Source organism: Apteryx mantelli, chromosome 2, assembly GCF_036417845.1.
Source record: "Apteryx mantelli isolate bAptMan1 chromosome 2, bAptMan1.hap1, whole genome shotgun sequence".
In the NCBI taxonomy this organism is placed as follows: domain Eukaryota; kingdom Metazoa; phylum Chordata; class Aves; order Apterygiformes; family Apterygidae; genus Apteryx; species Apteryx mantelli.
The window spans coordinates 113257150-113283169 of NC_089979.1; the positions used below are offsets into that span (position 1 = coordinate 113257150).

The 26020-nt window shown below is 40.0% G+C and overlaps 1 protein-coding gene across 1 annotated transcript in view; it reads left to right on the plus strand.

The window, feature by feature from the left end:
- AMPH (amphiphysin) overlaps positions 1-14468 on the plus strand; it is a 48665-nt gene extending 34197 nt beyond the window's left edge. Inside the window, exons 17-21 of the mRNA XM_067292178.1 lie at positions 6902-6958; positions 10353-10505; positions 11448-11714; positions 13440-13541; positions 14342-14468. Of these exons, the coding sequence (XP_067148279.1) occupies positions 6902-6958; positions 10353-10505; positions 11448-11714; positions 13440-13541; positions 14342-14356 (594 nt within the window). The 3' untranslated portion in view covers positions 14357-14468. The remainder of the gene's footprint in view (positions 1-6901; positions 6959-10352; positions 10506-11447; positions 11715-13439; positions 13542-14341) is intronic.
- The last annotated feature ends 11552 nt before the right edge of the window (positions 14469-26020 follow it).

Sequence of the window (26020 nt, forward strand, 5' to 3'; positions counted from 1 at the left end):
TGGTCCTTGCTTGAGCATGAAAATACCAGCAAAAAGTGATTGTAATGTAAATATCTACAAGTCTCATGGTTTTAGAAGCCAGCAGCTGGCTGAGGAGGGAACTCCAAAGCACCAATTTGGAGATTTTGAGATGTCAGCATTCAGGAAACAGTGGGAGGAAAGAAGCGATAGGCTCTGCCAGAACATCCCGTATCGCTATAAATCGAGAGGTGCACTGAGATGGTGGGGGGGTTTTGTTTGTTTTTTTTGTTGTTGTTTTTTTTGTTTGGTTCCCTTTCTGATAACAGGTATCCCTTTCTGATAACAGGTATCCCAGTGAATATTCTTTTTATCCAGCTTCTACTTACTACAGTCACAAGGTCCTGTAGGTGGGTGACACCTACAGACTAAGAAACCTTGAAAGAAAAATGCATCTATTTTTGCAGGCTACCAGTCCAACAGTGTCAGTGCTTTTCTTGACACCAAAACCTTGCTCAGAGTCTGTAAAAAGTGTTGGTCACTGTTATAATCTGTACAGGAGTTGCTGGACCAAATCTCAGGAGGTAGTGACCTCCTGTAAAGCCAACTAAATATGAAGTTGCACAGCTCCTGTTCTTTAAACAGTTATAAGCCTTCTGCAGAATGCCCCTTCTGGGGAACTTGAGCTGATGTCCTCAGAGGCAACCCCCTGTTGCAGGAAAGGGCAATCATTCCTTCTTAAGAGTGAGTAAAATAACTCCATATTATTTCATTTTCCCCAAAGTTTGTTTTACTGAATCATGAATCTGAGGAATGAACCTGAGGACTGTTGTAGATTCCTTGTGTAAAACTGGACAGAAAAAGGATTTGTTTCCTGGGTCAGTTCCTCTGCCACTGAAGTCAGTGGATGTTTCATAAGTCTGCTTTTGACAATTGAGCACACTTTGCAGTACATGTTCCCAGTAGAACAAGGTTCTCCTTACTGAACCTGCCTTTAGCCTTGAGCAAGTCCCCGTGTCTCCATCTGTTAAGTAGGGATGATGATACCCTCTTTTTCCTAAAGGTGGGTATTTTTCAGTAAAGCATGTAATACACTGCCACATGGGAAGCAATTAATTAGGCTGTAGCGGATGCAGACTGGCTGAAGAAAATCAGTCATTAGTACCTATGGATGTGGCAGTGCAGTGCATCAGAAGAAGGATTATCAGGTGTGCAGCTACTGTAGCATCTCATGTATCTGTCTCTGGAGCTGATCTTGTTCAACATTTTTATTAATGGTAGTGGCTCAGACACTGCAAGCCTGCTGATGACATTTTTCAGTGACCACAGGTTGGGTAGTGTCATTAATATTGAAGGTTAGCATTAGGATAGCATACAAGCAGAACTGAGGGACAATCTGCAAATGGTTGGAAGCAGTTAATATGGTAAAGGGCTCACTAGCTCTGCCTGCCAGTTGGAGGCTGATTATCTGCTGGCGGTGCTGGATCCTTATAAAAGCCACATGTAATACTAGGTGAGCTGTCTGCAGCAGAAAGAAGGAAGTACTAGTGTTGGTGTGCAAGGCTCTGGAGTACATATGTAGTTTAATTAAAGACTCACTTAAATGAGGCAAGAGCAGAGCAGTGCTACTAGCATGATGATGAGAGACCTTATCTAGTGAGAGGAGGTGGGAGGAAGACGACTTGTCTAACCAAACAACTGCTGATTAGTGCTGTCTACACATTCATCGGTGGGATGAACAGTAGAGTGAAAAATAACTAAATAAACTTAAGAAAGGTGTTGGAATGAGAGTATCCCCATATGCTCAACGTTTCAGAAATACATGTGCTCTGGAAATCGGAACATTTTTCCCCATTAGAGCAATCAGATTCTGGCGCAGCTTTCATTTTGAAGTAATGGGGACAAAACCTGAAGAGGTTTCAAAGTGCCGATTATGACTGGGGTTATATGATCGGGTGTCTGTGACAACAGCAGATTGGATGTTGTGACCCAGGAGGTTGCTTCCTGTCCAATGTTTCCTATTAATAAGAGATGGATTAGTTCTTTTTTTTAATCTGCTGGAGAAAAAAGTAAATACCTGCCCTGGGTTGTTTCTGCACTCTGACTGCATAAAACTTCACTCTTTAAAAGAAGTCAGATCTTCAAATATTCAGTTATATTACCTAAAAATGTACACAGGGCTCATACTGATTGCTATATACTTTATATTCAGAGGCATACATCACCACCTCAAACCTTTGCGCAAACTGAAAGTGCTGTTTAAACTCTCTGCATAATCAGACCAAGTTATTTCATTCGTCACTGTTTCAGTTCACATTAAATTGTTCTTCTCACAGAGAAGATGAAACAGATATTTTATAGAAATTGCTCTGGAAATAGGAAGAATGTCAGTACTGGACACCTGCCATACATGTGGACATCTCATACAGATAGATGAGCTTGCCTGGGTGGTGTCAATCAATACTTCAGGGGTTTGTACCACTGGATTAAAAAATGTTATCCAGTGGGAAGGATATGAAAAAGCAGGTTGAACTTTAGCCTTAGCACCTGCCTAGTTATCATTCTTCCCTTGCTGCCATCTGACTGAGAGAGGGGAAAAAAAAAAAATCTATTGTGGAAGGAAAGGGGGACAGTGCTGGGTGGGCTGTTCTGGAGGACTTTGGGGGAGAAGGGAGATACTCCCTGTCTCTGTCCAACCCTTCCTTTTGAGTATTCAAGTTTTTCATTCTCTTTTTATTCAGTTCCATGGTACACACTGGAGCAGATGATCTCAGGATCATCCTCTTACACCCTCACACATCCAAACTAAGAAGGCCGCATGCTCTGTGGAGACCCAGCTCTTCCCCTTCTGTGTGTTTTCTTTTGAATTGATATAAGTCACAGTAATAACTTGTCAACTCTATATAGAGGCTAACAATGAAATTGCATGTCTGAGGCACAACTTTTTGTCAAACTCTTCTCCCAAATGTCTGATGTCTAGTCAGAGTAAATTTGATAGTTTGGACTAAAGAAGGATGAAGGGAAGGTGAATAGAAAAGGGATGGGAAATCAGTCATTAGTCTGGAGCTCTGCTCTTCAGGTGACTGAATGACAGAAAGTAATGCAGAGGAAAAAATATTAATGAAACATAAAAGGTTGTTTCTAAATGGTTTTCTTTTGATTTTCTGTAAGGATTTCATAAAGAAAAAATTATGCAATAAATTATTTTACTAAAAGGAAGCCAGCTCCTTTTTATATGGCACTAAGACAAAGCAAAGTCATAAAATTTTTTGCATGTCTTAAGCGCTAATTAAATGATGGGCTGTGGCTCCAATACTGCTCATTCAGTGGTTGACTGACATGACCTTTTCAGATAATCCATTTTGCTGCCTGAATGTCACTGTAGAGTTCTTAGTTCATGTTCTGTCAGAAGGTGGTCTAGCTGAGGCAAAGAATTGCAGAATTATTGGGAAAGAGGTAAAGAAATAGAGCTTAAGAGACAGGCAATATAGTAGCAGTCCAGGAGAAAGACCATAGGCATTAAATGTAAGTTAAACAATTTTGATTAGGTTTTTCTTGAGTTTTTTTGTTGTTGCTTTTCAAGTATGAAGTCATCAGAGATGGGGAGAGAGGGAAAGAGGGGGAGAAAGTGGGAAGGAGGGTTCTGGGAAAATAAGCTGAAAGTGTTGATTTTAAAAAAATGCCTGAAATAGTCATTCTTAATTTGGTCCTGTAGGAGCAGCAGTTTTTAGTTCAGGAAGTACTTTCCAGGAACTGTTGCAAAGAAGAGTTTTGAAGATTAGGATTGATGACAAATATGATGAAAGATGAGGAAATACGATCGAAGCTAAGGAAATAACATGGAAACATGTCATTTCTCATCAGCAGATCTGCATTTGTTTACTTTATAAGTGAGGGTCTACTTAAAAAGTGGATTTGCAAAATATTGGTTGGTATTTTCACATTGGGAATCTTCTATGGGTTTAGGTAACTTCCTGTTTGTAGTGTCAGCCACTAGTCAGTTTATTTTTTCTTTAGTAAATTTCCTGTCAAATCACATTAAGCCAGAAAATTCATGACATGCATTGTTCACTGTAGGTGCTTAGGGGTAAATTTTCTGGCAGGGATTTCTCTTAAACTGGGAAAGAATGACCCAGTGGACAAGGTACTTATTTCCTGCTATGAGAGTTTTGGATGTGGCTACTTTTTCATAGTTCATTATTGCCAACAATATTGGCAAGACTTCGTTACAACAGCTCATCATAAATTGCTGCATGGGATCTTATTGCATGTTTGTGTATTGGTCCTTCAGGTCTCACCTGCCATGGAACAAATAAAATTTTTTATTAGTAGCTGGCAACAGTTGATCCTTTTTCTAATTTTCTTTTTTTCTTTTTGTGGATAACAAAATGTTTGGCAACTAAAGGAGCAGAATGGCCATTTGCATTGTACCCTAACAGTGCTAGCAGAGCCAGTTTAGCCCTGGTAAAGCCCTCGTTGCATGGACTTCTGCACACAAACAGTTTTGTTTCCCTCTTTCCGTAACATCCCCAAAGGCAGATGTGAAATGCAAAGGATACAGTCTAAAGAATATAGTGCATTAATGACTGATCGATTTGTTTTTCAGATAATAGTACCTTTTCGCCCCTTTCACATTGAAACTTCAGCTAAATCCTGAAGCATAGATGAGTATTTTTGGAGCTTTTCTGGTAGATGCTGCTGAACCCAGTGTACCTGTCCTGCTGCATTCACAGGAGAATGTCGGATATGCCACCTAATAGTATTCTCTAGAACAGAGAGAAGTTGAGGAGAAAGATGACGAGCACAGTATATTAAAGTGAGAGCTTAGGCAATTTTGTTATTTACGTTTCTTATTCTCTTACATGTGAGATAAAATGCCTGAAGTTCATAGTACTGCTCAGAGATCAGCTTTTTGACTTTCGTTGACTCGTTAGTTCTGAGAGAGCCTTTCTGTGCTTTTTGTTTGACACCTGCCTGGATGCTGATGTTCTCCCGTTAAAGCAGTCAGATACTCAGCTAAATACTGTGATTTTCAAAGCTGTGTATAAACATATATGGAGCTACCTCCTGATAAGCTCTTTGCAGACACTGAACAAGTACAGCAGAGGCCAAGAAACAGCCTTCAGCTTTGAGGGTATCTAATTATGGCTGAATCCCACTGTAGGTACAATTCATTGTGCACAAATGGCTGAGCATGTAATCTGGGAGAGCAGTAAAATGGTTAGATATAGAAGAGTGATTAACTGATGGGAGAGAACCGAGGCAGATCTTCAACTGATATAAAATAGTGTTGTTCTACTGAAGTCTGCAGAAGCAGATTTTACTCATCTATGGAACCAGGGTGTTACTTTAGTCAGATAATATTTTAGTCATTCTTTTTACTAGAGCTTTCATGCCTTAAAAATGGCACAATCCGTGCTACCATGCCTCTCTTATAAACCCCCACCATCTGCAAAATACCAACTTCCAACAAATCAAAAGAGCAATGCTACTAATTTGACTAGTGAGCAAGATTTGTCATGAAGTAAGGGAAACTACTTACTTTCCCCTTTCTCACCAACACTGTTCATTTAGCTAGCCTGGAAAACAGTCCTTGTAACATTCAAAAACAAAACAAAAAACTTTATACAGAGGCCCAAACTACTACTGTGAACTGGGCTGATGGGATTCTTATCACAGAATATTGCTGGATTATTACTAAGAGAAGGCCTGGGGCTGGCATGTTCCTGACTATAAAGTGCAGAATGATGCTCATTTCTGAAGGCGAATTGACCTAGAAATACAGCTGATGGCGGAAATTCAGCACTTTTTAATAGTAAAAGCATAGGAAGTGTTTATCTACTGAAATGCAGTTGAATATATAGCTTTTATGGGCAATAGAAACATTTGTGTTTTTCTCTTCTGGAAAAAAGATTTTTTCTGTGGGTGGCTGTGTGCATCTCTTGAATAGGAAATAATTGTGTTATGCAGCTGATATTTGTTACTCTCTTTAAGACACTCTACACTCTCCATCAAACCTGCTATAAAAATGAGGGCTCCACAGCAGAGGCTTGGCAGCTTCAAGGAAGAATTAATCATAAAAAAGGTTATATAACACTGTAATTTTAACAGGATAAAGCTGTGAGAGGTTTCCATAGTAACGCTACTGTCAGCAACTGCCTTGCCCTGGCATCTGGACATGTTTAGGGCTTATGATGTGACTGCAGGGAATACTAGAAGATTAGATTAGAAAAAACGTGAGTGATATGAGGTTCAGATATAACTCAGCATCCTTTTATTAAAAAAGGAACATACAACCATTTCGACTGAAATTTGTAGAATTTTTGGAGTTACAATTAAAGGTGCATGAAGGGTTAGTTGGAGCCTGAACACTTGTGATCTCATAATTAATTTCTGATTTCTAAAGATGGCAGTCCATGCTGCCTCTCTTCTAAACCCCCACACAGGTTTGCACAGCTCACCTTCACCCTTAGAGCTCTGTTGAAAAATCTGGTTTAGCTATGTTTGCAGAACAGGCTCAAAATTTACTTACAAAGTTGCAAGTCCAACATATATAGAAGGAGAAGTAAGTAGGAAAAGTAAGCTCTTCAAAGCTGCTGTTATTATGAGAATACTAATAACAAAAGTAAAAGCTGGTGTTGTTATGAGAATACTAATAACACAAGTAAATAACAGTGTCCTTAACACTTCCAGTGTGATTATGGTGTTATAAGCAAAGAAAAAGGTCACTTCCTGTTTTTTAGCCTCTAACTACTTTTATTTCAGATGAGAAGTGGTGGTAAGAATCTTTCAGCTTACAATGTGCAGTTCCATTTAGTTCCAGCCATTCATTTCACCGCATCCCACACATGTCATTCTTCCATTAAGCTTGATTAATACCAATTTCTTTGTAGCCATAACCTCAGCATGAGTAAGGTGATGACCATATTTCCTCTTTATACAGGACAGTGTCAAGGCAGGGGACAAGGAGACACCTGGAGCTGCTGAGAAAGAGAGCGAGGTACATATGAGCAGCCTCAGGACTGTGGTTGTCCTTTAATATTGCAAGAGAAATGGCAAGAAATTTTTGTCGCTTGCATGTTATCAATATGTAGGCCAATATGATATAACTGTGACCCAGCTACAATACCTGCTGTTCTAACACTCAGAACATCTCACACAGTGGAGACCTATCTTAGAAACTGCCTGTTGCAGCAGTATAGAGTGATAAATATTTTATGGTAGCGAACAATGCAGCTGTGTGGTAGAAGGTGATATAACGCTGTTTTTATTGACATTTGGTGTAAAGAGAAAAGATGCTGCATAGAGTCCCAGTAGCTTTTGCACTTTCCATAATTTTGTTTACCTAGTCCTTCCTATAAGCATCTTTATAAAAAGCAAAAAGTTTTCACTCATTATTTATTTTTTCTAGCATATGTCCTGAACTAAAACAGATATTTGAAATTAATCATGTTATGTACTTATTTTCTAAAGCATGAATCCAGCATCAAATTAGATATTTTTAAAACCAAAGCTATAAAGCAACTGAAAAAATCAGTGATGTACTGCATTTCTCTTTAGCTGGGAATACCTGGATTCTAATGGTTATATTTTGCTTCCATTTTTTCAGAGGTGAGAAAACAACCTCTTACTCTGAATCCTTCAATACTAAGGTGAAACTATAACAATATGTACAAATTTGCACAGAGAGCAGTACAGGAGGAATGGCTGCACATTAAATGCAGGAATAGAAATAGGGACTGAAAAACTGATTGTAACTCCTTGTCATTAATCACTTAGGATTTGTATCTCAAGGTGCTGACAGTCTCCTTTGTTACAAATTTATTAATTTTATTTCTGTAACATTTTTGCACCGTCATAAAAACTGATCTCTGTTCACTTTGGTTGCAGAACATGGTAAGTCAGGCTGTCCAAGCTCAGTTTTGTTGCACAGCTGTTTTACAGCGTTGACATTTCTCTGGTTCCATGGTACCCAAGTGTGGCCAGGAAGTGCTTTTTGCTGCCTGCAACTCTCCCTACTGATTTGCACGGTTTTGTGCTGGGAATGAGGCCCTGCAATCCACGTAATTGCCTTTTTCCCAAGCAATGGCTTGTAGGCCTGAGTCATCACTGCCATACTCCTCACCAACACTAGCACATCTCCACAGAAATCAGTGGAATCACACCAGCAGGAACCTGCAGGACGGGATTATAGATCAGGCCTAGCTTCTCTGACTCCTAGTGTTGATACAGTGTGAAATAATGTCCTACTGCTTCTCCAGTGTTGGCTTATCATTCCAATGTGTGATCCAACAAGAAACACACAAGAAATTCCTAGCTCTCCCCTGAGCTCCACAGGACTAAGTCTTTGAAACTCAACTTTACACTTTTTTCTAATATGACATATCTTTATAAACACAAGGTCTCTTATCTGGTAAGCTCACCCCCCTGTGCTTTCCTTAAAATAACAGTATTGCTGAATGCAAGAGCTGCCATAAGAGATCAAGCTATAGACTAAACTGATATCCCACTTCCAGTGGAGGCCGGTCCTTCTAATGCTGTAACTTTCATAACTGATTCTTCTACTATCCCTAAAAGTCTTCCAAGACTTCACAAGCAATCAAAATATTCCCTAAAACATCACGATTAGTTCCCCTTGACTTATATTAGCTGGCTTAGCTGCAATTATAACTAACTCTCATAAGAATTGCCCAGTCCCTTTCTAAATCCTGCCACAGGGCCAGATCTTCAGATTTGGAAAATTGGCATAGCTATATTCAAGTCACAAGTTGAGGCACTCAGCCCACCCTAGTCCTCTCACAGACCCTCAGCAGCAGGCTCGTTTTTTTGTTTGTTTGTTTGTTTTGTCCTCTGTAAGGCTGGTATAATGGAAAAACTGGCCAAATTTTGATATTACTGCTAGAGATAAGTAGTTTGAAATTCTAATAGACTGTAGTCTACTAGACCAGTAGTATTACTGATGACCTATGGAAAACAGGTTTGTAGGATTAGTTCTCAATATGAAATCAGATAATACAGGTAACAATATCTGCAAATATATGGTTCACCATAGCTGGGTATGGAATTCTAGCTTTCCTGAGTTCAGTGGGACCAACCTTCCTTCTTTTCCTTTTCTCTCCCTCTTCCTCCCTTCAAACATTAAACATTGAGGCTTATAGTGAGGTTCATTTTCTGCTACCTCCTATGCATCTTTGCAAAAGCTTTTTCTATCTTTTTTTTAGAATAAATGATTATACAATTCTAAGATGATGTGTAGATTCAGTAACTTATGGCGACAGACTCTGAGAGTCTGACCCTTTCAGTGTAGTATATTTGAGAGCTGATTTATATAAATTAGAATTCTTCTCCTTAGTGGAATGAAATGGGCTGTACAAATACAATAAATAGGAAAGAAGTGTTGATCCTTATCAAATCAGACAGCAAGATCAATTTCTGCAGCATTCTGCTAAAGCACATGGTATAAAGTCATTCTGATTTGGACTCCATTCCCTGTCTTTTCTACAAACCTTTTCCAGAGCTTTTACGCCCACTGTAAATAAAAAAAGTGAAAGAGCCTTGACAAACTCTTACTGCACTAGTGACATCTGAGGACTCCACTAAAGGTACCTAGTGAGGTTTCATAAACTTATTTCTTCCACCTGTTGATCAGCTTCACTGTGCAAGTTTAGCCCTTCACACTGTTATGGAAAATCAGGCTCGCCGGCCTCCATAACAGGGTCCGACCCTAGGTTCCTGCTGAGGCAGAAGTTCGAAGTCAGATTGAAGAAAAATAAAATTTAATGACATACGTGTGGTAATTACAGCTCGAGCTGGGTGCCTCCGAAGAGGGACCCCGAACAAAGAAATCCCTGGGCAATTATACCCTTACAATCTAAATTCCCCACCCCTTAAGCGATAGTTTGGACCAATAGTAATAGTTAGGTCTCGGTTCTTCCCCTTCTTCACTGGGCCCCTTCATTGTCTCTAGGCAGGCCGCTGCTTATCTTCAAGGTTGGCTACTCCTGCTGTCCATGTAACTTCTTTATCCCTCCAGCTTGAACCGGCTCTGGGGCCCCCCTTTTACTTATCTAAGTAAAAGTTCACAGCAAGTTCACAGCCTGAGGCCTAAGGCTTCAGCAAATTTAGCTACTAATGCTAAGCAAGTTATGCTAAGCAATTAATTCTAGACAGCTTCAGTTCAATATTCTCTAACAACACCCAGCAGGGTGTGTCAGGCTCAGGAGGCAGCCTCCAGCACAGTTCTGCACCATAAATCAGGAGAAATCCCAATGAAACCAAAGACGTGGGTTGGCACCAGCTGGGGAGGTTGCAGAGCAGAGGCCATTCCGTGGTCTCTCTCCAGCTGATATCCACATCTAGTGTCCTGAAAGGGGTCTCTTTCCTGTTATTTTTAGGTGATAACTACCGCAGAGGGGGCTGCGGTGGTAGAAGATGTTGGTGCAGTGGTGGCAGCAGAAGCTGGTGATGGTGCCACTACCACTGAACAGGAGGGTGTTGCTGCAAGTGACCAGCCTCAGGAAGAAGAAAAGGAGGCTGATGTGTATCAGGTAACTCTTACTGGTACAAGGGGAGAGTGTGTGGGGCGGTCTTTTGGAGAAATAGGGAGAGAAAGTAATGGCTTTTTTGTTTCTTGCCACTGTGTCCTATCAATAGCAGTACCTTGTTTTAAGTAAATCATGGTCAAGCTATGTGTCTGTATCCAGCCTGCTGCCTTTTCTTCCGTGACCTCTGAGGAGCTAGGGAAAAGCTGCTAGAGCAGACCCTGCAGCTAGGGCAGGCACTTGCCCCCTTCTGTTATTGCATGTTTTATTTCTTCAATGTACCAGAATAGGTTGATCTGGCAGTGAACAATGGCAATGAACATATTCTTTCCAGGGTTGAGTTCTCCAACAAGTTTCATTAAATGCCTTATGTCCTAGGCTGTGTGACTGATCAGATGCTTTCTACTGAGCCTTTTCACTTTCTCTGTTCTTAGTTATATTGCTGTAAATCAGGAGAAATCTTAATTCCCTTAATCTGACAAAAAATAGGTGATGTTTCCTACTTGCACCAGCTTTACATCGCTGTTATCCTGCTGACTTGAATTCCCAGAGAAACATAGGACAGTGACTCTTGGAACTTGAGGCTTCATCCAAACCCAATCAAAGTTAAGAGAAGGAGTGAGAAGGGAGCTCTGTTAGTTTCCATGCACATTGGAAGTGGAAACCAATAGCAGAGCATTTTTATTATTTACTGTAAATGTTTGTGGTAATATAGAAAGTAGACTTAGGAAGAATAAAGGGAACTGGTCAAATTAAAGAAAAGGGTTTACTATTTTACCTTGTTGCACAAGTACTGTTTCTTCTCTTAATGTAAGAATACACTGTGTAGAATAAGAACATCTATTGTCATATTTACTCCATACAATAAATAAACGATTGTGTTTTCCAACTTGAATTAAAGTACTAAATGCTTTTCTGGTGTTTTTGTGTCCCCCCCCCCCCCCTTAGCAAAAGATCAGCAGCATCCCTTCAGTAGTAATAGAGCCAGCATCAAACAACGAGGGGGAGGGAGAAGAACATGAAGTCATCATGAATGAGTCCAAAGATGCTGTGGCAGATATTGGCACTCAGGGCACTGACAGTTCTCCCACTGAAACTTCCCAAGTTGGCAATGAGCAGAAACACACCGATGAAATCCAGGCTGCAACTTCTCAAGATCAGCCTGCATCAGCAGAAGACACAGCTTCTGCAATGCCTCCTGGCTTTCTCTTTAAGGTCTGCTTGTGTGTTCATTCATTCATTCTTCAGATACCTCTTCAAATCTGGCTTCTGTGGATATATCTGTGCATACAGGCAGCGTGATGGTTTCCTGAGACCAAAGGAGGCTTAGTTAAATGCCCACACGCGAACAGAGCTTTTCCTTTGTGCTCTTTCTCTATATATGAAGTCTGAGAAAATATGTTTTCTGCACACTGTTGTTATTGCACATATCCTTAGGTAGCTGTAGAACTCATTCAAGTATGGGAGCCTTTTCATCTCACCAAATTATTATTGATAATGAATATATTGAATAAAACTCCACTGCCAGAGAGAATCAGGAGTGTCGTATGACCATATGATAACAATATCATAAAATGGCATTTTTCTGGCCTGAAAACCTATAGTAGAAGTTCTGGCTCTATTGCAATCCATGGATCTTCCACAATTCATTGTAATGAAGCTAAGATGTCATTCCGTGACTTTAGTAATGTTATAGTTATAAATCGTTAAGGTAATCAAACAGAAAAGTTTAATGAGACGTAAGAGAAATTCTCTCCTTGGCTGGCAAGAGCCATAAGGTAGCTTGGTTCACAATGTGCTTAGATAATACTTCTCACTTCAGAATTACTGAGCTGGAGAAAAGCTCCATGAGGATGGATGAAGTTTGCATGCTTCCTATTATAGTTTGCATAGTTCAGACTAATTAGTCCCATAGCACTCCACAAGTATGCCATTCATTTTGGTCTATTCCTACTGCTCAATGTTTTCAGCAAACATTGAGAATAACATTAAGATGAGGGTGAACAGTATCATGCAACTTTGACTCAGACATGCTGACACAGTGCATCTTTTATTTTTCATCACACTCTCTTGGTAAGACGTAAATAAGGAGAAGCAGAATATATGCCTGCCATCTGGTTCTTGATGCCATTTTCTTTCATTACTGCAGTGTTACCATGGAAGTAGTTGTGCCTTTGAGAAAACTGAAATATTGCATCTCTTAAGGAGGTAGACCTATTTAGTTAAAATGATCTGTTCACCATAACATGATGACTCTGCCAATATTTTGATAATTGCCAGTTTAAAAGAAAGATATTTTGGGAATCCCATTTGGCAACAAATGGGAGTTCTTTCCAGGGCAGACATAAAGTAGGGTTCCCATTACTTGCCTCCTTGATCCCATATGGAAGTTGGTACTGTACCTCTTGCTCTAATTTCTGTGGATGTTTACAACAAGAATAATACACAGCGACCAGAACAAGCAAGAGTCCTGAAACGTAGATTCCTACGAGTCTTTACCCAGCTTATTAGCTTCTGCCATCTGTCTCACAGATGTAGTGATGGCAGTGAGGAACGAAAGCAAGTTCCTTACACAGAAGGGATAAGGGTAACAGGAATTCTCCAAGAGGCAGTGCTTGTGTGGTGTTGCAGTATGATTGGTTCTTGAGATCCTGTGACCCTGGGAAAGAATGTTTTAGGAAAACTTGGCTTAAATAATATCTGTCTCCGAGGATATAAGTAGAAAACTTTAATATTAATTGATGTTAACATTAGCAATTTGAACACATTTATCTATAGCCGTATGTTTGCATAAAGAAGGCATATATTGGAGACCTAAAAAAAAATAAAAGCACTATTGCTTTTTTGCAGTTAAGATTTAACAGAGAATTTTATTGGGAAAATGTCTCCATCTAGATGATGTCTATATGTTTGGTATTATTTTGGTATTATTTTCTTTAGGTTGAAGTTCTACATGATTTCGAGGCAGCTAACAGTGATGAGCTTAATTTAAAACGAGGAGATATTGTGCTAGTAATTCCTTCTGAGACCACAGCTGATCAGGTAAAAAAAAAAAAGGGGGGGGGATTATTTCTTTTGTTGACTTTCTTTTTCTCAAAATTTATCCCACAGATTAGAGTTAATAGGAAATGCCTATTCAAAATGGCATTACTATTCAAAACATGAAGAGACTTTGTTTGTACTTGGTTTTATTTGAGCCTAAAAGGCAAAGTTAGCTACAGCTGAAGTCCTGGATATTTCTGGTTATTTTTTAAACAATTTTCTTCCACATGTTCAATAGAAATGCAGCAAACTGAAATATTTTTTTGACTACTGCTTTAAAAGAGAACCCCACTTCATACTGTTAGTACTGGCCACTTCATTGGCATCTGCTAGTGCTCAGAAGGGCTGGTGAAAAGTCTCCCATTGATTTGGGAGTGCAAGGAGGGGAATTGGATCCCCCTGTGATAATACCTTTGCCCTGAATGAAGAACATTTCTTCAAATAGGTCTAAATACTAATCCCGCAAGCACATATTTGGAGTGCTGGGGACAGTATTTTAAATTGTTTTGATGGCTGATGCTGTGTAAAGGTAGGTAATAACATGTTCATGATCTCAGCTGAGCTTTCTTTTAACACAAGAGAAAAAAATATATATATTTTTAATTTCACTATACTGTACTAGAGATTTTTCTTTCAGCAGGATACTTTGTTCTTTTTATAGGGATAGATTCTCTTATCCTTACTCAAATTAATCTGTATCATACTTCATGGGCAGTTCAACTGATTTCATTAGCAATATTTGCAGAATGAAATACTCTGTAAGGATATCAAAATCTTTTCTTTGTCTTTTTTTTTTTTAGGATGTTATGTATTAAATATATGCTTAATCTTCACTTGATGAATCCATAAAGTGTATTCCTCTCTTGTGGTGTGCATTGAATTCCTATTAGCATTGACTGCAGTAAATTGTGTGCAATGATGGAGAAAATAAACCTTTATGTATTCATGTTTCTGAGACTGTTCCATTCATATCTTTATTACTCAGTACATATTTGCCCTGCATGTTTAACATCACCGTAAAACTTAGTCTTTTTGTCTTTTGCCAGATACTTTCTTGATTTATATAGTCTTTTTATCTTTGTTATTCTTTTTCTCCTTCAAAATTGGCCTAAAACCATAATTCTAATATAGCTGGTAAAATCAGCCTGTGTTCACCATTCAAAGAAAACAAGTCCCACCTCGTGACTTCAATTTTTCTGTTACTCTTGAGTTAAACTTACTAGTAGGATCTACTCCATCTGTGCTCAGAAAGCTGTAATCCCTGTCTTCTCTGTCTCAGTTATTCCATCTGCTTTAAAAACATTTCCTTAGTTATCTGTACTTAGTCAATACCATAACCTGTAGCTGCTTTACTGGTACTTATTCTAGGGTAGAGAACCAGTACACTACCACATGCAGCCACTGAGCAATAATGACTTAGCGCTGTATATGAAGATCTGTTAAAATTATTCCATTTCCTTGGGTACTTTCTGTGCAATCATAATACTGCAGCATTAGGTATTCCCTGTTTGTCTTCACTTTGCTCTGGCTCCTGTTCTTAAAAGGAACAAACAAGAGGCAAGAAACACAGAGGAAAACAGAATCAAAGCACTGAGTTAGTGAAATGAGAATAGACCGAGCATTCTGAAAAATACTGAATTGATTTTATTCCAGCTAGAATTGATAGTGCTTAAGAGCACCCAACACCTTCCATCTCTTTCAGTGGACTGGACTGCTGCTGATCTGGATTGCAATTTTGCATGTCAAGTTCTGCTTCAGACTCAAGTTTCCAGAAATTTTTGGTAAAATAGGTGGCTGTCAGCTGAGTTTGAGTTTCTAAAGACAGTAACTCCAGAAGAGACAAGAACTATTATTTCTTCTGACTGCCAATATATGGACAAGAGAAAAGAAACCATAGGAGAAAAAAAATCAGATTGAAAACACTGAGGTTTTTTCCCATCTATGGTATTGTGTGATGGTACTAGCTCACTCCTATGCCCTTGCTGCATAAGTATGCTAATATAACTGTGAGAACTTCAAAAAAGTCTCAACACAGAATTGCACAAATGCAGATCTGGTATAATACTGGATGACCTGGAAGGCTTATTATCCAGTTTTGAGTTCAGCTGGGGGTTAGATGGGCTAAGGGCCATACTGTGTGCTCAGAACCATTTGCTCTCACAAAACTGTGGTCTGGCAAAACAGATAAATCTGCTTGTGCAAAATCAGAGGTTGCTTTTTAACTGAGGCACCAAATCTTTTAGCCATGTGAGTCTGAAACTTCTTCAGGTGTGAAGCTGGTAGCAAGGAATGGAGAGGGACCTGACATTTAAAAAAACTGTCTTTTTCTTTGCAGGAGGCTGGCTGGTTGACAGGCATTAAGGAATCTGAGTGGCTTCAATACAGAGATGCAAATAGTTATAAGGGACTTTTCCCAGAGAACTTCACACGCCATCTGGAGTAGTTCTGTGCTCAGGCACACAAGTGTGGTATGAAGCTCAGTCAATAGGTTTTTAACCTCTTTGAAACACGGGAGCCCACTTTTTTTGTAGTTTAAGCTGTTAATGGTTTACAGACTGGTGCCAGACAAAGCTTGTTGAAACGTATCGAAATGAGCATGAATGCAAACAGTTAAGCTAGCAATTTCTGAAGCAGTACATGAAAAAAAAATCAAATAAAAAAGAAATGTCTTTATTTGTTCACACGTATGTGGCAACAGGTTTGTTTGTGCTTTGTCAGAGCTATGGTGATCCTGTATTTGGTCCTTTCCCATGAAATCTGAAATTAACCTCCTTGATACCAAAACCTTAACTTCTCTGCACTAAGTGTATTGTATTGAGTTGCACTGCAGACAATTTGATTAGTAATCCTGTAGTAATGAGGTCAAACTATTATAAGTTTCATGTGTTTAAAAAAATAAAACTGCTGCAACATTTTTCAATGTTATTTTTGGACACATTACATATATACACACAAGAATGTATATGTGTATATATAAGTGCATATGGATATATATGCATTTCCACATCTTCATTGTAGTTCTTTGACTGTGTAGTATCATCAGTACCTGCATTGCTCTTTCACTGTCTGGCATTACAGGAAACAGTTTTGTTCCAAAGCAAAACTAGCTGCTCCATTGCCAAAACATTATACAGTATCTGTGTTTGTAATGTGAAATCTTCATTCTGAGATGATGAACAATATCATGTTCAAAGCTGCTAAACCTTTGGGAAGGCATGGCTCAGTCTCCTCCTCTTCCAGCTGCAGTAGTTACAATGAGATAACCTGGAGGGGGAGCTGTTATAATGCTGATCTATACTTTTTTATTTAATTGGCTGAATAAAGAAAACAGAACTAATCTCTGAGAAGAAATAAATAAACACAATATATTTTCACTATAGGTATTTATGCAGCATATCTTCACAGATCCTTTTAAAATAAGATATATAATGTATCCTGTATGAAGAAGTCATCTGTAACTTATGTTTTCCAGTGCTGTGTCATTAAAAATAAACCTTTGATCCAAAAAAGCTGTTTCAACTGTGGTGCTTTTGAATTTTTGTTACACTGAATTTTATATAGTTTATATGTTACATTACAGAATCTAATCTTAATTTAATTCCTCTTTTGCCAAAGAAACAGAGCATAACAGGTGCACCATCTAAATTCTTGCTCTCAACTCCAGTCAAGGCCAGAGCTCCAAAAGGTCTGAACCCCAGCTCAGCGCATATCCTAACTGCCCTTCCTGGAAATGGACTCTAACTGCTAGCTAATTTCTGCCCACAAACACCAAAGAAGCTTGTTTGTGCTTGACTGTCACCCAACTGAAGATTGCTGCCACTTACTTACTTCATCTGCTGCTTCTCCATTTACCTTGTGTGGAAAGTTCATTCTCCATGAATCTGCTCTGTTATGTTTGCTGATGCAGGGAAGTTACAAATATTTAGGAACACTTGTATTTTCCTATTAATTCAGTTATTTTTCATGATATTTTTCTTGGGGACGGGGTGTGTGTGTGTGTCTCTGTGATCAGTGTCTGTTTCTGCTCCTAAGTTGTCAGATTTAAATTGAAGAAATAGATTTTGTTGCTCTGAAAGAGGAGAAAATCTGGTTTCTTTTTGTTTTTCAGAATACAATAGCTTTCAAAAGCAACCTCTGATAGTGTATGTTGCAAAGAAGTTGACTGACTCAGCTGTGTTAGCTGGGATTTTGGCTCTAAAATGTCACCATGAGCTATCAGACTCTAAGGAGATTATATGAAAGCTCTTTGGTTTTCTTCCCATTCCTTCCACAGGTTTGGCTGTCAGTGGAGATCCAGGGCCAAGAATCTCACCAGGGGAACAACTTTCATTAGTTTTTGATCTGTTGCAATAAATTTCAGACTGTAATGCACCACCTTCAGGTGGTCATTTTGAGATAATAATCTATTAAACCTATTTTATGCCATGACTCTAATGCCCTCCATGCCACAATTCCCTGCTTAACTGGATCTTGACACTTACGTTTCAGTAATAGATGCTCTATGGATCATTGCAACGGACCCGCGCTGGACACTGAAAGTTTTCCTGTGGATGCCATGTGGCCACTCCTCTGACTGGAACCTGCAACTGAGTGAGACCATGTTACATGAGAGCAGTAGCCCTAAAGCAGATGGCAGTGTGATCGGCCCAACACACATCTTTATCCAGTGCAGATTGTGTGCAGGTACCTTTATGTCGTGTTGGTGCTAGAAGTACCTAAGTGAAATTCAGCACCCTCAGCCTTGATTTCTCTAATGTCCTTGGTACAGGCCAATGTGCCAAATCCACTGGTATGGGGTTTGCAGCACACACTAGAATTGGCATTATTTGACTGTGCATTTAGATGGGAAAGGTCTCTAATCTCGAGCAAAGAGCCTTCATGGCTTCTTCCGACATGCTCTTCAGAAACACTGCTTGACTATACTCTTTGTTTCTTAATTCCACCTCCGTATAAAAGAAAATATCATTTCAAACATCAACAAATGTCCACTGTGGATATGGCATACCATTCTGGCATTAACTATGTCTTCATACCTTGCACATATACCTCAGAGCCCCAAAGCAAATAAAACAGACATCCTGTGGGAAGGATGAGGAGAATTATTAGTGCTGTGTCTTTAAAATTCTTTGCAAAAATTCTTACACTAAGATGATAGATGCTAAAGGAAGGATATTACTGTGCTAGCCAGAATAATTTTCCTAATTTTCCCTTCTGAAAGAAGGAGATCATGGATACAAACATACTTATCATTAGGGGTTAGCAGCTGTCTTTAATATGCAGTTTCTTCTTACTCTACTTTCATTAGACAATCGGACTTATCCCTCAGACACTTTTATGTCTACAGCTCCCTAGATGAATGGTATGAAATAAGTGTATTTTTCTGTGATCTGTACAAGCTTGTTCTAGGGCATACAATGGAAATTCTTTCCAGTACATGCTGTAGTTACATACCAGTGACTCTCTCTTTAGGAATTATATTAACTCAGAATTATTTCCTTCTTTACTTGGATGTTTCAGATTAACACACTACATTGGACTTGGTGAGCTACTGCATTTCATGTTTTCAGGCTATCTGCAAATCAACAACCCATTGTATCTTGATTTCTTTAAAGACTTATTTATGCCTAAGCAACAGCACATGCTACTAGCCTCGTACAGTTATAATTTCTAACTCTACATCAAATGAACCTTTGAAAGATTTAGGAACCCAATCTCTTGATCCTGCAGGCTGATTATGCACAGCGTGGCCTTGGAAGTAAAAAATAACGGAAGACAGAGGAACATCTCATGTGAGTCAACTAATAAATTGTGTATTTGCGGCTTGTCTATCTGGTTCATGACCTTTCAAGAATAATGGAAAGTGAATAGGCTACATGATACTTCTGTTCCCTTTCTCTTCCTCCTTCCCTCCTTGCTCCACCTCTTCCAAATCTCACAGCTGGTTGCATCTGCCCTTGCCCCTAGAAGAAGGAGGGAGGCTGTGGGGGACACGGTCCTACTCAGATTGTGTAGCATTTAATTCCAGGTCACTCTGATCACTGATGTGCTAATGATGTCTGAAAGACATGAAGTAAATCATAATCTCCTTAAGCTCAGGTTTAGAGATGAAATTGTCAAGAACCTTGCTGATGCAGGGAAAAATGAGTAAAAGAATGTTGTTATGATGGATAATTTAAATGGATGGAGTTGGTGAAAGAGCAGTAGGAATGGTTTTCAAGCCTGTTCCCTCTCACACACACATATACAGCAATAGCATGAGCCTTTATTACAGGGGTAGTGGCCAGAAGTTCTAGGGTAGCCTCCAAAAATGCCACAGTTCTCTGCTGTTTGAAGGTCAAAATCTGCTTTTTATTACTAGTTTTCAAAAAAAATATGTATTTTTAAAATCAATCTTTTACTTTTCATATTTAAAACACTAAGACTGCAGTTGATCGAAGAACACTAGATAAGCCAATCCATGGCTACAGAAAGTAGTTAGCTCAATAATTAAGCAATGTCACATTTTTGAAAGCAGGGCAAAAGAGCATGAAGGTGTTTTTCCAGCCTGTTGCAATCAGCAGTGTTCACTGTTAGCTGTGATATGCTTTCTGGCGGTGAAATGTTTGCTGCAGATGAGGTGGCTGCAATGTACTTGGTGCAAACACAGCCAGTGACACTATATGACAGCCACCTTGCTTTTATTTTACACTCCAGCTCTCTCTGGAGTAAAGACATTCTGTTCAATTTCTGTTCAGTTAGGGAGAGGAATTTTAGGAAATAGCAAGTTCTCAGTTAAGGTTCAGAATTAATGAATATGAAGTAGGATGTGTTTTTGGAATCAGCATCTCCCTAAGTGTATAGATACAGGATATGATAGTCACTTTTCAAAAATTTCTCTTAGGTCCTCACCCACATGATTTCAGCTCTGATGCTCTCTTTGTGTGTACTGTGTCTCCAGCAGCATTTCAAATACATCTGCATTTTTCTTGCATGTTAGATTCAGCCTGACCTATTTAATCAACCCAGAAGCATCATATGGGGAAAACTGCAGCACTTTCCAAGTGGTCTTTTTTGTAACCAACAGGAAGACCTCACAATTAATGCTAAATTAGCAAAACTGAAATTATCCCAAAGGGAATTGTGCTGCATATTCAGATGCTTAATAGAAGTTAGAGGAAACTTCAGTGAAAGAAAATGCCTAGACAGTAACAAAAATACCACTCCATACATATATAGGATTTCTGTCCAGTCACAGATACTAAATGCAATGCACAGAATTACAAAGGAGCATGCGGCCATCAGAAATTGAGTCTCCAGGAGTCAGCAAGAGCCACATCAGCCGTAGAGGAACCAACCTCGATCCAACCCTGATGGATGTATACTGCTGTACTGTTGCTGAAGCCCACCATCTGCCGTTCATTCAAATGAGGTGCATGTGTACAAGTTGTGCACATAGCCACTCCACAGTTTCATAGCTTGTCATATCCCCAGGGCTGCAAAATCTCTCAGTGACTTGCCAGGGGAGGATGTTCGATCTGGTCCTGGGTTCAGGGTGGCTCTTCTGGCACAAAGCACAGAGGAACGTTATCTTACCTGTCTCCCTTGAGTAAGAAGAGCCTCTTGGCAGCTAAGATCAAGCACAAAACTCCTGTACGTCCTCAGCCTGGCCTCAGAGGAGAAAACAGGCTGCAGTCTCTCTCAGTGCTGTTGAAGTATAGACTTTGAGGCAACCCAGCCTAACCCCAACTGAGTAAACGTGACTCTGTATTTGCCTAGACTGTTTGTAGTACGATATATAACTGGATGAAGAACATCAAGCCCCGTAAAGGTAAGGCATTATATACCTTGATTAATAAGTTTCCAAAGTGTATGCTTCAAAGGAGAAGGTGAATGTACTCCAGGCTTTCTGTACTCCATGTATTTCAGGTAATTATGCAAAAGAAGCCAAAGTTCTTTATAAAAGTTTCCTAATTTAAACACATTGAGCTGCAATACCAGAAAGAATCTAGCAGTTTATCCAGAGATGAAAAAAACATATAATCTTGAGGAATAGATGTGTGGGTTAAAGCAAAATCCCCAAATAAGAAGGTCATACAAAATTCTCTCTCAGTGGCTAAAGTCTGACAGACCCTATACCTGGCACAGCGCTATGACTCCTAAGGTCTTGCAGGGATGTAAATGAAAGTGGAAATTGCCCTTAGTCATTTGCAGGGATTCAGAACACTATATTGCAAGCCCATAAAATGTATGTTTTTACAGGAGCTGTAGTATAAATGCTGAGGATCTTGGTGTATCTGCTAGCCCAAGTAAGAACATCACACTGCTGTCCATTTAAAAAGCATTCATGAAAATAAGTGACTGATGCACAACTGTTTTCCTTAAAAAATTCTTAGTATTACAGGCACCCTCAGCTTCCATCTATACCTATTACATAGCTGCTCAAAAAGGACTTCTGGGGGTTTTACTGCTTTATACCCAGCAGAGGGTGGCAGATGCTTGATGCATTTAGCAAATTGGAGCTGTCATTTGGTTCAGTGTTCAAATATGAATTTCTTGTAATAATATCTCTCATTATCGGAAATTGACTCATCTCTGCAGACACAGAGGACAAATTCATACAATCCAAAGCCAGTCTCTTATGCACAGTATCTGGCTACTTCAACTTACAGGCAGATGAAGACAGAAAAGTACATTACTGGGGTGCACTGTAACTCATTACAGCAATGCATACTTGCATCTCAGACATATTAAAACTTGCACTATAAATCACACTGGCCTGGCTACTCTTGAAAACTCTTCACCCAATATCAAGTTGCTTAGTTGATTCAATTCAAAGAGGCATTGCTAGATTAAGAGGAGAAAATAATTTTATATTCTTCTTGGGTTTAAATAAATAGTTAATTTATTAATGATGAGAAAGTATTTTTAAACCAATAAATGTCTTCATTTTTGGCTCATTGGCACTAATTTGACCTATAAAGCCAGTTTCTCCTCATAATTTTCTTACATGTCTGCTCCTGTCTCTGTCTCTCTGTTCACCAATTCATGGTTTGTTCTAGTTTTGTTGGGCTGACCAAAAAAAGCCTGCTTGACTTCTGGTTCTCATGTGTTAGCAGAATGCTGCAGTATTATTTGACTTTCAGCCAAAACAGCACTACTAAGTGAATGTCTGCAGTCTTTTAATGTTGGTGTGTTGAAAACCTGCAAGCCAAGCCCTTGAACAAAAGTCAGTGCTCAGCAGCCTGGCACTGGCCCTGGAAACTACAAAAATACTGCACCAAACTGCCTCTTCCGCTAAATGCGGTCTTCAAAAGAAACCATTTTTATTAGTGTTGCTAATATGTAGCTAACCTTTGCCTCTGCTCCTTAGTCTTAAAGGAAGGAGAGCAAACAGAAAAAGAGGTAGAAAATGGAAACATGTAGGGATAGCTCTAGTAAGTAAATATTCCATGACTATTCTATAATGCCTGTTCATTTTAGCTTGGCAAAGTAGCATATAAATTCGTATTATTCCTACTCCTGGACTCTATTTTTGCCCTTTCCTTTTCTTAGAGATCTGAAAGAAAAGAAAAAAAGTACTGCCAGGAAATGTGAGATAAGGGTTTCTAAACAGACCTGATCAGTGTGTAAATGCAGGGTCTTTGGCCAAATGACTCTTCCTATCACATGATTCTCAGCCCCCTTTCTCCCCCCCTCCCAGCACCTTCTCCTGGAATGAGGAGACCACACCTTGTTCTCATGGGGTTTCCTTTATAATACATAGGAGAGTTTAAGTTGTGAATGGATGTCAGTAGGAGGCAATGAAGAAGTCCAATAGTGCAGATAGTGAATTAAATATAGTGGTCTCATTTCATGTTTCATGTCCACCTTTTTCAAGGAAGTGCACAGTATTTTTGCTTTGAAGACTGTTTCACCTTCTCATTTACTGAATGGAAACTAATCTGACATTTTGTCTAATCTGACAGTCTGTCTATTTTCTCCCCTCTCAAATACCAAACACTCTGTAGGTCTCCCTTTCAGTGGAGCAAGGCATCTACTTCTATTGCAGGCTTTCTCACCGTGATGACATGATCATGCATTCACTCTCACCCCTCGTCTGTACCCATGTCCCCTTCCCTTTGCTGTCAAAGTCTGAAACTTTCCAATAGGCTTGAACCAGCAACAGCCAGTGCATCTTCTCATTTTCCTCTCAGAGGGTTTAGGAGTTTATCTTTCATTTTGTTCTTTCAGCCCTGGACTATTCATCATTTGGGAGAGCACAACACTGCTGGCCTTGAGGAACAGCAGCTAAGATGCATGGCAGGCTTTCTGGAAGCCTTCTCAGCTTGTCCCTTTTGCTGTAAGTACACATTTTTTTCCATTTTTTCAATGTTTTAAAGGTTCTTCTAATTATTTATACAGGAGCACATGTCTGATGCCCCACAGGATAATAACATTATACTCCTGAGAGTAAAAATTGATCTACTGTGCAGAAACTGGGGAACTGATGAGAAAATTTAGGTCCATAGGTGGCTGGAGATGTATGGATACCTAGCAAACATGGGCACTAATTTGCTAGGGCTTCAGCATAGGTATTTACACTTCAGAGACTGTAAGAAGACATCAATATGAGACTTCTCTATGCCATCAGCAACGCACGTTGCACGTTTGTAAATGAGACAAATTAACATCTGTGAATATCAATTTTACAGACCCAGCATAGGGGCGGACATTTTTGTTTCAAGTAGGGAAATATTTCTAACTAACTGCTGCCTCCTCATTGCTGCTCTCCCTTTTCATTTTCCAGAGGTGCTGTGGGCCATTAGCTGGGACCAGAAGCCTAATCCTATTATAAATCAGGCACACAAGGGCAGCACTCCTGAAAACTCTTGCAGCCAGGTCAGACACTACCTGCATCCATTGGCACTAAGACCTCCTCAGAAAGGCCCCAGAGAAGCTGTTCTACCTCAGTCTCTCAGGCTCTGACATCAGCTGGGAAACAGCCATCTCCATAGGGAAGATGCTTGTGTCCTGCTAACTCCTGTGCTGCATGGGAGTGGAGAGCAAGCCAAAAGCCTCCTCTGGTCCATCACAAAACCAGTAGGATGTTTTTGGAGACTCTGTTCCATTGACTTCCCAGTCTCCTTGAATGATAATAGACACTCCAGATCATCCCAGCTGCAGCAATATAGGCATATATATGCAAATTATCCCATAGGATATTTTGCAGGGGATTTTCTGAGGGCATCTTCTCACAAGTTTCCTTCTCCTGGCTCTGGGCCAATGGACTGTCCCCAGGAACCTATTTAAAGATTGGGCAGGAGGGATATTGTTTTCAGCCAGAGAAATAAATTATAAATGTTGGGCAGCCCCATAACAAAATGATATGTACTTGTATAGAAGGACCCTGCAATTTTCTGTGATATGAAATTCAATGGTGGCATACAGGAATTGAGCAGAAAGAATGAAGAAAATACACAGTATCCAAACAAAACTAGAGACAAATATAGCTAACCAGAATGAATAGACCATATGGAATGGTGAAGGACATAAGGATATTAGTGAATATTAGATGTCCGGATAGACACACTCAAGCTCTAATTTTCACTGTAATCAGGAGTAAAGCACTAAACTACCCATAAAGATCTGGGTAATAAGCCCTGCCTCTACAAAATGTACCAAGATATGTTTAAAGATACTAAAGCATATGAGGCCTGCATTGCTCTGCATTTTATACGAAGGAAATAAAGGTCAGAGGGAGCACACAAGTCAGCAGAGACTCCCCCACCCTGACACATACTCAGAGGAGGCTGATGCCCAAAGGGCACCACTTCCTCTGTCCCACTGAGCTCAGTGGGACCCGGCATGCCGTTGGCACATGTCAAACCTAGTTTAGCTCTTCCAGGTTTAACGGCTGAGAATCGTTTTTGCATGTGGCCTATTTTAGGCTTGTGTGCAACAAATAAATGTCTCAGTGGTTGCTCTTCCTGGCAGAAGAGTACAAAGAAACGCCACCTCTCTTCCCAGGCCCTTGCACGGTGCTGGTGCAACCCAGCAGTCCCTCTCTGACCATGTGTGCATATCTTGCCCCTCCCAGCACAACCCAGCACCACCCCCAGCGCCACTGCAGCAGCTGTGGGGCCACATCCCCTCCTCTCCTCCCCAGCCCCAGTGGTTTGCAGCTCCCACGCGGCCCCAGCGAGCGAACAGCGCTGTCCTCCTGCTGGCCCATTTCAGGGCAGTGGGCACCAAGCAGCATGCCTGGCTCCCTGGGGCTTGCCGTGGCCTCTCTCCTCCCCTGTAAGTGTGACATGGCCTCCTAGCAGTAATGCATGCTCTGCTGTTTGCCAGTCATACTTCCACAAGGTGTTATTCCCTGCTGGGTTAAAACAGCTGGAGGCTGTCCTGGCAAGGAAGGACTGCGGTGCTGAGAGTGGCAGAAGGCAGGGGAGAGTAAAATCTGATTTTCAGCTGGCATCTCCTCACTGCTGCTCTCCCTCCTTTTTTGCCTCCAGGTGTGC